We start from the raw sequence: 11,410 nt of genomic DNA, 5'->3' as shown, positions 1-11,410 counted from the left end.
GGACAAATTTGTTTGTTTGTTTGTTTTTTTTTTAATTAAAAAAGCTGACAGTTTTTTTTGTTTTTTTTATATGATATATGCTTTTATTCTCTTTAGGGGAAAAACGAATAAAAAAAAAAAAAAAAGGAAAACACGAGGAGTTGAAAAAGCAGTTAGAAAACGGCGATGGGAATGCGGGAGGGACTAATCCAACGGCCAAGATTTCATCTCTCTCAATTCGGAACTTGTGCCACTGAAAAAATCTGGAATAATATTAGAGCCGATTACTTCGTCGTCTAACGTCTTCAGAAAGGGGACATTTGAGAACACAGAGTAAGAGAAAGTGAGAATAAGAGAAGGGAAACGACGGTGCAGCGATGTCAGACGAGGAGCACCACTTCGACTCCAAGGCCGACGCCGGAGCGTCCAAGACTTTCCCTCAACAAGCTGGAACCATTCGCAAAAATGGCTACATCGTAATCAAGAACAGACCCTGCAAGGTATCCTTCTTCTTCTTCTTCTTCTTCCAATTTGCTTCCCATGGAATAAATTTTGGTTTTATTTCTTTATTTTTTTTAATCATGCAAATGGGTTTGTGCTGTTTTTTTTTTTTTTTTTTTTTTTTCCCTTAAGCTTCTCGTCTAGATTCTTTATTTTAATTTTTCCTTGGCTTTTTGGTTGTTCTCTTATTTTGATGGCTCTTTGATGGTTCTCTAATTTCGAATATGGTCCCTAACCTTTAACTCTGTGACTGATGATTATGGTAATTGTTACCGTTATTGATGGTCTCCCTGATTGATTTAGGTTTGCCCTTGTGCTTTTGGCCTCTTTAAAGTAGTCATAGAAGATATTTTACACAACTATGGTGGATGAAACTCCTTTGCTTGAAATAAAAGGATTTTTGGTTATAGGAGGAAGATTTCAAAGCGAGCATAACTCAACTAAGTGTGTAGGTTCGAAACTTCAGATCCCTCCACCCCTTGTTCAGTGGGAATAAACTTTGAAGAGCTTATGCAAGATCTGACTTAATGGGTTTGATGTGTAAGTGCAAGACTATGAATTTCAGGGTTACTTGTTGATTTATCTTTAATGGCATTGGCAAGTAACTATTTCACCCAATTTGAATTCGAAATATGAAATATCTGGCCTTGGTTTGCCATAGCTTGTGCATGCATCGTCTTTAGTAAATTTATTCAGATGGACTTGGCTTATGAGGTAGATGCCAGGCTAAAATGCTAATAGTGGATATATTTCTCATGCTGCATTTGTCTTCTGTGAGAGTATTATCTAGTAGGGATATATATATTGGTAATGGTAATATTAGTGTGGCAGTAGTTGGGACATATGGGTCATTAACTAGTCTGTATTCAATATAAATAAGAGGAGTTGGGCATCTTAGAGGGGGTCGATCATTTTGCTGAGAGTTTCCATTGTGGAACTTTGGGAGAGAGATAACCGCTCGAAAAGCTATTGGTATGTTGTAACTTCTCTTGATATTGCAATATATTACCATCTTTATGTTTCTTTGAATTTTATTGTTAGTTGGAATCCTAACATCTTCTTGGTTAAAGAAACGTCTTTGAAGCATTAGCAAAGCTTTTCTTTTCTAGAAAGAACTCTGCTATGCACATCACCTTCTTTTTTGTGTGATCAAAATCTCAAATGATACGATGTCCATGGTTATAGTTCCATTTGCCATGGGAGACTCTACATTCCTTTTGGAGCCTTCCTTGGTCAATGCTATATGAAAAGTTAAATACCCGAAGAAGATCAAGTTTTCCTTTGGGAAATTTTATACAAAGCTTTCAACTCCAAAGATCTCCTTCAAAGATGCATGCCATTAGTCATTTCACCTGGTTGGTGCACGTTGTGTGAAGTGGATGATGATTCTCGAAACCACATTTTCATTCACTGTTTGTTTGGTTGATATTTCTGGAGCAGAGTGCAGCTTTTGGGTGGTGTCCTGTTCTTCCTACAAGTCCTAGTTTGGGCACCCCTTTTGGAGAGCCAAAGCATTGCTGTGGATGCACTATGTAGGGCTATCTTTTGGGTTCTTTTGAAGGAGAAAAATCAAAGTCTTTTCGGATAAAGAGTACCCGTTTGAAGTGTTGACCTCGTTATTTATTATGCTCATGCTATTTCTTGATGTAAATTGTCTAATCTATTTGCTTTTTATATCTATGCTTCCCTTTTAATCAATTGGGAAATCCTTTTGTTATCCTCAGGGATATCTCATCCTTTTTTGTAAATTTCACAGAAAATTTCATACATCAATGAAATTTTTTCTTACATGAAAAAATTGTTCCATTTTCCTTGACTTGAAGGTTTTCTGAAATGTGCAATATGAATAGTATGATTTCGAGCCAGTTACCAAGCATATTATGCTGCCTTATATTGCCTTTTATTTTCCTAACTCTCTTCATTTCAGGTTGTTGAAGTTTCTACTTCAAAAACTGGAAAGCACGGACATGCAAAGTGCCACTTTGTGGCAATTGACATATTCAATGGGAAGAAACTTGAAGATATTGTTCCTTCTTCTCACAACTGTGATGTGATTTCTTTGTCACTCTCTTCTTATGTTCTGCTTATCTAAATACTGATTTTATTCTTCTAAGAAACTTTGCATGAATTCCTTGTATTACTATGCCTTTGCAGGTTCCCCATGTTAATCGCACTGACTATCAGCTGATTGATATATCTGAGGATGGTTTTGTAAGTTTTAATTATATAGTTACACGATATTGCTTTATATACAAAAATTTAGATCAATTTCTCTGTCTATTGCTTCAATAAAGATTAGAGAACGCTAACGAAAAAAAAAGAAGATAGGAGGGAGCCTTGCAGTCTTGGCCTATTTATTGACTTGATAATTTTGCAGGTAAGTCTCCTTACTGAAAACGGAAACACCAAGGATGACCTGAGGCTTCCCACCGATGATAACCTGCTTACGCAGGTACATTAACAATGATATACTGTAACATTTACAAATCTTCAAGTTATTGCTGTGTTGCTTTCTGCAATGCTGTAAATTGTTTCATTTATTTTTATGTCGATAGCTTAAAGATGGGTTCGCAGAAGGCAAAGATCTTGTACTAACTGTCATGTCTGCAATGGGAGAGGAGCAGATTTGTGCTCTCAAGGACATTGGTCCTAAAAGTTAAACACAAAACAATGGCTACACCCGATGGCTCAGTATCATCAAAAGTCCTATCAAGTATGTTTATATGTAATAAAACCATATTATCAGCGGTGTACTTAAAGGCTTAATCATCCAGGGAGCTTGTTACAATGGGAAAATATTATATAGGAAATGTTGAACCTACTGAGATCCTTGCACTCTGCTGAAAGGATTACATATATATTTCACTCTTATTTTATATAGTACAATACTTATAAAATCTGTAACCTCTCTCTCGTTTTATGTCATTTGAATCCCCTTGTAAATTTGCCTAAGATGTTGGATTCTGCTTATTCAAAACAGTTGTGCTGGTCATTGGGTCTCTCTTTCTCCTTTTTCTTTTGTACAAAGACTATAGAACTCTAATATCCCTGCATACTTTATGTATTTTTGGTGGCCATCACTGGGGCTCCTGGTGGGACCTTTATTCATCATTACTGAAGGTACTCGACTCCTTCTAGGAAAGTCGGCCGATTGCATTGACTAAAAAAAATGAATCTCAGTCAATGCGAGGGGTATGGAGGCACCCACCCTATCAAAAATGGCGAGTGACTCGACTGTCAGGAAAGCGGGTCGAGGGGAAGGCAACATTTAAGCTGATCTCTATTGAGTGGCTGTTGTTTCCTAGAACCAAAAGTGAAAGGGCTTGGGCCAACTGATATGACTGGCTTTATAATTATTGTCCTAAAGGCAGACAACATATCGTAGTTGGATCAGATGCTGAACCACACAAATCTTCATAGTCCAACAAGCTGCTACTCCTAATCCTAAACATCAAATAGTGCTATCTTATCATCTTATGAAATGTTGTTATATGATTTAATGCAATAAATGTTTGATTTAATATGTTTTAGATATTTAAGGTACTGATAGTGAGAGACAGAGATGTCCACGGGATGGGAGGACTTCTTCGTTCTCATTCTTGCTTCTATTTCATTTTTTATCACTACGAAATTTTATAGAATCGAAGTGAAATTTTCTGTGGAGAGTTTAGGAGTCTGAGTTCCTTGCAGAGAAAAAGACCAATTTATTTTATAAAAAAATTAGGGAAGTGATTTTTGAAGAAAAGTTTTCAATTAAATAGTTAATACTACACTATGATTACTTTTAAATGATTATGTTAATTCATCCTGAAATTTCTTAAAAATTTTAGAATAAATAAAATAAAATTTCATATTTAGTTATTCAATTATCCATAGAGTTAAAAAGTGGTTCATATATGTCAAAATTATTCAATATCATTATGTATACATAAGAGTTTAAAATGATATGATTTTTTTTCCATGAGGTTGCTTAGAATCACTTTTGTATTTCAAAGTTCATCTTATACTTTCTACGAAATCTTAATTTCTAGAATTTTTTCCATTTGAAATTGATTTAACATTTCTCTTACATTGCCCTCTTCAACTAATCTTCTAAATATTCACGTTTTAAAAGAAAAACACTAATTGTGTTTTAAATTTTAAAATGACGTCAACTTATTATTATTTTATAGCTTCTATAGCAGATTTATTACCAATTGAAGTTTAAAAGGAATAATTCTAGACCAAACGGTTGACTTATGATGAACATTTATCTTCAAATTATTTACTTTATTTATTATTAATCAAAGATTAAAATAGAGACAAATTAAATAATAGTACACAAAAATGTCCGTTTTAAAAAAATAATACATGGTCATTAATAATTCATCAAAAACATGGTTGCAAATATCCTTTATGATATTAATGCACAAAATCTTTGTCTACCTAAATTAAAAACTAAGTAATGAAGAAGTAAACAATACTCTTTCCCCCAATTTTAAAGTAAAAGAATAATAAAAGAACAGAATCTTGGGAAAAACAAATTCTCATTCATGAAAAAAACAATTAAATTAAGACAATGGAATTAGTCACTGTATTGGAGTCAAAAGAGAAGCCTCCATGTGGCCACAAACGCCGTGAAAAAAAAACCGTCAACTAAAAGAATCCAACGATGATCAAACTATTGAGCAAGATCCAACGGCTGTATAGTAACGGATTACTTGACGATGTCCGTTAACGAAAACTACCTGAGTCAACTACAGTCAAAGACACTTTAAAAGCGGCTTCCTTCTCTCTCTAAAAACCGTTCTTTCTCTCACCTAATCTATTCCTTCGATGTCACTAACACGCAGACTCCGATAACTCGATTTCGGAATCGGCCCTTGATTTCGGCTTTGCTTCGGACACTATAAAAGAAGTTGCAACAGTTGTGGGTGACTTTACTCTCTTTTGAGGGAGGAGAATCGGCCATGGCGGAGCCGGAAAGCTTCGAAACTGACCAACTAGGAAGCTCCAAGGCGGCTACTGCAGGGCAGGAAGATGATGAAGAAGAAATGGAAGATTCGGAGAATGAATCGGAGGTGGAGTTGGAAAGAGGAGGAGGAGGAGGAGTGGTGAGTGAGTTGCAACCGACTGAGTTGAGGACCGGTTCGTCGGTTAGTGAAGCTGTGGTGAGGGGTTCATGTTCTGAAACCCTAACGGTTCTTTCTATGAATCAGTCCTCCGAGAACGGTCGGTGTGATGGTAGGTTCGTTCGTCGATTATTTTGTTTTTAAGTAATGGGTTTTGGTGGAATTTTTCTTTGGGTGATGTTTTCTTGTTGATCCTTTAGGTTTGCCTGTCAATTCTGCTGCGCAGTCACTTGAAGGAGCTGAATTGAAGGTAAGGAGCTCGATCTTGTTTCTTCTGTGCTTTAGCTATATAGTCAATAGAGAGGAAGCTATGATTATTGTTAAAAGAATATATGATTGAAGAGGCTGCTGTTTCATGTCAAATTAATTATCATATGAATACTTGTCGTTTGTGATCAAATATCAAGCATAACACAAATCTTTGGCTATATTTTTTATGTCTTCCCCCATATTATTTAAGCATTTTCACTTTCTGGTTTTTAAGTTCATATTTTCCCATTTATTAATACGACCAATGTTCTTGTTGCAAAACTTATTGCTGGTATATTTATCTCCTTCAAAGTTGCGTTTAAGATGTTCCGTTTCAGTGGGCAGTGGAAAATTGATGATTAATCATTGACGTTGTTTTCTCTATGAGCCATGGAAGACTGGATTTGTGAAAATTTCAAATGAACAATCTGTTGTAACTTAAATCTCTTCAAGAGACGTATCTAGAATATTTGCTTCTACTTTTAACCTCTCTAATTTCTTTTGTAATTATGATCTTGCGCATTTTGCCACCAATTGGGAATCTTTCTTGTAAACCATTGGTGCAATGGGTATATCTCATTTCCCTCTTCTATGGTTTCATCATTAATATTTGTTTCCTGCCAAAAAAAGAATACTTGAGTAGAGAATTGTTGAGCAATAGAGTTTGTGGTGCAACTATTTGAGAGTTAGTTGCTTGATCGTAGTTTGATTTTTTTAGCCTTTTAACTTTTTTAAGGTACATGTTATAATCTTTATGGCATGTTTTTATTATAATCTTCATGGCTTGTTTCTGATAATGGTAAAAGTAACAGAATCCAGTGGTGCAATAATTTAAGAGCTAGGCTCCTTATGGATGATTTGATGCCTTAGTATATTGGCCCCGTCACTATCTAATTTTTTTTCCTCATCATCTCTTAAGCCGCAAGCTCGATCTTCCCGCAATGAGCCTGTGGCTGTTGAAGCAACTCAGACAGATAAGGTTCAAGAAGAAAGCCAGCTTCAGGTGTCAACATGTAAAGGACCTGATTCAGACCAATCACCAACTTCAGTTACCCAGTCTATCTCATCCTCCGCAAGTCCAAGTTTATCTGAACATAAGATGTCACCTAAGAAAGTCCAGAAAGAATGTAAGGCAGAACCAAGCCAGAAAAATTCCTCCAACCATAAAACTGCATCGTCTGTTCCCAATGTAAGGACACCTGCTTCTGATGGTTACAATTGGAGAAAATACGGTCAGAAGCAAGTGAAGAGTCCTAAGGGTTCACGTAGCTATTACAAGTGTACATATTCTGAATGCTTTGCTAAGAAGATTGAATGTTGTGATCACTCAGGGAAAATAACAGGGACTGTTTACAAGAGTCAACATAGCCATGATCCACCTAGGAAGATTAGTATCCCGAAGGAAAGTAGGCTCGTCCCTTATGTTGAGCCCGTGGTTAAAAAAATCATTGCAGAACATTCCAGAAGAGTAATTAATGATTCAGATCCTCCTATGCCTTCAAAAGAACCGTTACAGGAAACAGCTATAGTCCTTGAAAGGAAACGACAGTATTCAAATGACTCTGATGGAAATGATGAATTTAAAATCAAAGATGAGAATGACGATGAACCTGAGACAAAACAGAAGTAAGTCTGCACATCTTGAATTGCTGCTGAGCTCTGATTCTTATTTCTACTTTTGTATATAATGTTTAGCATGTATAAGCCTGATGTAGTGCTAATGATTTGTTTTCTTACTGGTAATTAGAGTTAAGAAAAGCAGTGCGGGAAACTCAGGTACTCCCTTAAAACCTGGAAAGAAACCGAAATTTGTGGTGCATGCAGCAGGTGATGTGGGAATCTCGGGTGACGGATACAGATGGCGCAAGTATGGTCAGAAAATGGTGAAAGGAAACGCTCATCCTAGGTGAATACCTTTTCATAATTTATGTTTTACAGCTATTTATATCGTCTTACGGTTGATTTGATGGAAGATAAGACAATATTTTAATAAGACTGCATAAGCTTGGTTATTCTCAACTTTCCTTCCTTCTGGACCATTTTGCTGATGCTTAAATACATGAATGCGCTCTTTTTAGTTTCCGTGGTTACTGTTATCAGATTTTACTTCGGTTAAGTGGAATTTTCGCCAGTTATGTTATTTCATTTGTGTTTATCAATTTAACTCATCTCTAGTGAAAAGAACCAATCGAATTTCATTGTATTGCTATCAAGTGACATGCTCATAATTTGGAGAATTGTGCATCATCGTGCATCCCTCTTTATATTTCCTCAGATGAAGTCAGTAACTCAAATTAAGAAATGTGTTATCTTCAAGTTAATAGCAGAAAGGGAAAAAACTCTCCAGTTAATTCGTATACCCACTAAATATTTTACTAAATCATATTCTGATGCCTTGCATAGTCTGATATTGATGTTGGTGTTTTCTTCTTCCCCCCCAACAAAAAAAAAAAATAAAAAAAATTACAGGAACTACTACCGATGTACTTCTGCTGGGTGTCCAGTCCGTAAACATATCGAATCAGCAGTAGAAAATCCAAATGCAGTAATTATAACATACAAGGGAGTTCATGATCACGACATGCCTGTACCGAAGAAACGACATGGTCCACCAAGTGCTCCTCTTGTAGCTGCTGCAGCGCCAGTCTCCATGATCTATACGCAACCAAAGAAAACCGACGCAGTCCAGAGCCAAATTTCTTCAACACAGTGGTCTGTGGATGCTGAAGGAGAGTTGACTGGTGAGGCCTTGGAGCTTGGGGGTGAGAAGGCAATGGAATCTGCTCGAACACTTTTGAGCATTGGATTTGAAATCAAGCCTTGCTGAACCAAACGCCTTTCAAGGAGTAACTATGGGGACTATTTATGAACATGTAGCTGGGCTGCCTCTGTATGAGTGAAATATTTGATTAGCAGGTTTGGTTATTTTTGAGCTATTTCCTTTTGTTTTTTTTTCCTTCTCCCTTTTTTCATTCTCCTCTTTCTCTTAGCCATTTATGTAACAGTTGTGTAAATTTGGTTTCAACGTACACCTCCCTGATATGGCACTGAGATGATTTGCACTGTTTTTGCTACATCTCTTTCCACTTTCCAGGGTTAGGTTCAATTTCTGGTTTTTAGAAGAGACTGGTAACAACCTAGCAGCTTTCTTACTTTTTCCCCCCTCCAATTTTATTAATGAGAGACTATTATTTCGGATTGGTATCACCATTCATTCAAGTTAGAGAATAGGGTCAAGCAATGAAAACAATTGTGAATAGGAATACTACGTCCCATTTGACTCCTATTTGATTTTTAGTTTCCGATTTTCTTCTCATTTTTCCTGTCATAGGTTTTATAACAATCAAATCAATTGGTAGAAGTAGTATTTATAAACTTATAAACTTTATAGACCAGGGGTGTTAATTTATTGTTTTTTCACTGTTATTTTTACATTTTTAATGTAATTTTTTTTAGTAAATATTATTCACTTCTTGAACAAGGTTTAAAATATCGAGTTCTTGATTTTACAAAAAAAATTCGATGGATATTTTTAGAAACTTTATGGTAACAACAAATTTAAAAATTAGATTTAAATTAGTAAATAAATATTTTGTGATTTTTAAATCAGTTGACTTATCTATTATTTATATTAGCGACATTTTGTTACTTATTTTCTATATCTTATAGATTTTCTACGACATAATAGAAATATTGATTTATTTATTCTCTCACCTAAAAATTAAGTCAAATTATTTATATTAGCGGCATTTTGTTACTTATTTTCTATATCTTATAGATTTTCTACGACATAATAGAAATATTGATTTATTTATTCTCTCACCTAAAAATACGGGAAATATGGATATGATGAAGGAAATAAATGAGAATGTTTGAAAATGGTATGTGTCACGCAGGTGCCTTACGTGAAAGTTAGGATATTGAACTCTTTTTTCTAAAAAAAAAAATAATAAAGAGAAAAGAAAAAAGATTAAGCGTTCTCCATTCAACCATTTTCTTAAAAAAATTAAGAAAAAATAATAATGGCATCGGACAATCAGAAGATTCCAATTTCTAAAGCTAGTGGCTGTTAATATTTGTATTAGGGTTACGAATCTATGATTATGAATAAATATATAATTGTTTTAGTTCATGGAAAATGATTAATTAATTGACCCTTTGCAACAAAAAAAAAAAAAAATAAAAAATCATTGATTGAGTCTTGAAAACTAATAAATTAAACTACATAAAATATAAGGTGGTTGGGATTTTTGAAAGGAATAGTTGAAATGGAAGAAAATTTTGTAGTTAGATTTGATGTTAAGCTGATACAGGTTGGCATAAAGTCTTGTTCTGTATATTAAAGTTGTTGAGTGCCACTACTATGATTCATAAAATCACCTCTTTCATTTTTAAAAAAAACGGGATTTTTTTTCCCAATGAATCTTAATGAATATAATGAGTATTTTGCATTAAAAAAGAGACATTGTTGAAAATATTTACAAGATTTAACAAAATTTTAGAACTATGATAGATACGGATAGACTTCTATTATCAGTTAGCGTCTATCATTGATTTCTAAAATTTTGTTATATTTTGATTCATTTTTCTATATTTGAATCGACTTTTCTTTTTTTAAATAAATTTATTTTATTACTCTTTTTTTTTTCGAACTCCAATGGAAAAAGATGACGATTTATTTTCATCGTTGATGTCGAGGAAAATAATGAAGTCAAAATTATAGGAAAAATTTGTAATGAAAAAAATGCACGAATTTTGATAGAAATATCCATAAAGTCTATTTATAGAAATATTTTAAAAGAAAATTATAGAAATTTAAAAATAAAAAAATTAAATTAAATTAATAATTAAATATTTTATAAGTTTTATATATGTTAGCATGTCTATAATTTATATTATATTTATATTAGTAAAACTTTGTTACTTATTTTCTTTATGTTTTATAGATTTTACTACGATATAATGCAAATATCGATCCACTTCTCATACCAATCTTGAATCCATAAAAACGTGAAAATATCAGCGAAATCCCAATAATCACTTTTTTTTCTCTCCCTCGTTTGAGTAGACTCTTATAATAACTCAGGTCTCGTTAGATAATTATTTGATTTTGATTTTTTTTAAATTAAATCTATAAATACCCTATCCACATCTAAATTTCCACCTAGTTATGTGCTACTTACCAATATCTTTAAAAATCAAACTAAGCACTGAAAATTAAAAGTACATATAATTTTTAGAATTATTTTTCTTTTTGAAATTTGATTGAGAATTCAACTCTTACTTGATAAAAGTTATGAAAATTTTCAATTTACACCCTAAATTTTTGGGTTTGTATTAATGTAAATCAGGAACTAATAATTGTATCCATTGAAATTATAAATTTTCATAAATATATCAATTTACACTTTTCTTTAGATTTAATTTGAAAAATATTGTGCAAGACATTTAGGCCCGTTTGGTAAGCATTTTATTTTTTGTTTTTGTTTTTGAAAATTAAGTTTGTGGACATTACTTTCACCTCCAAATTTATTCATTTGTTATCTACTTTTTATCAATGGTTTAAAAAA

General features: G+C 33.6%; 2 protein-coding genes across 2 annotated transcripts; both read left to right on the top strand.

Moving 5' to 3' along the window:
• On the top strand, positions 1-3,472 carry LOC120071711 (eukaryotic translation initiation factor 5A-2). Its single transcript, XM_039024092.2, has 5 exons — positions 1-479; positions 2,408-2,530; positions 2,635-2,691; positions 2,858-2,932; positions 3,036-3,472. The coding sequence occupies exons 1-5, from the start codon at positions 357-359 to the stop codon at positions 3,138-3,140; spliced, it is 483 nt and encodes a 160-aa protein (XP_038880020.1). The 5' UTR covers positions 1-356; the 3' UTR covers positions 3,141-3,472.
• Positions 3,473-5,169: 1,697 nt separating this feature from the next.
• On the top strand, positions 5,170-9,047 carry WRKY32 (WRKY DNA-binding protein 32). The gene is made up of 5 exons (XM_039023580.2): positions 5,170-5,703; positions 5,792-5,841; positions 6,760-7,466; positions 7,588-7,746; positions 8,310-9,047. The coding sequence occupies exons 1-5, from the start codon at positions 5,430-5,432 to the stop codon at positions 8,665-8,667; spliced, it is 1,548 nt and encodes a 515-aa protein (XP_038879508.1). The 5' UTR covers positions 5,170-5,429; the 3' UTR covers positions 8,668-9,047.
• Positions 9,048-11,410: the final 2,363 nt, after the last annotated feature.

This window comes from Benincasa hispida, chromosome 2, assembly GCF_027475165.1.
Source record: "Benincasa hispida cultivar pf3 chromosome 2, pf3_genome.v1.1, whole genome shotgun sequence".
NCBI classification, from domain to species: domain Eukaryota; kingdom Viridiplantae; phylum Streptophyta; class Magnoliopsida; order Cucurbitales; family Cucurbitaceae; genus Benincasa; species Benincasa hispida.
This window is presented reverse-complemented; position numbering and strand designations above follow the sequence as displayed.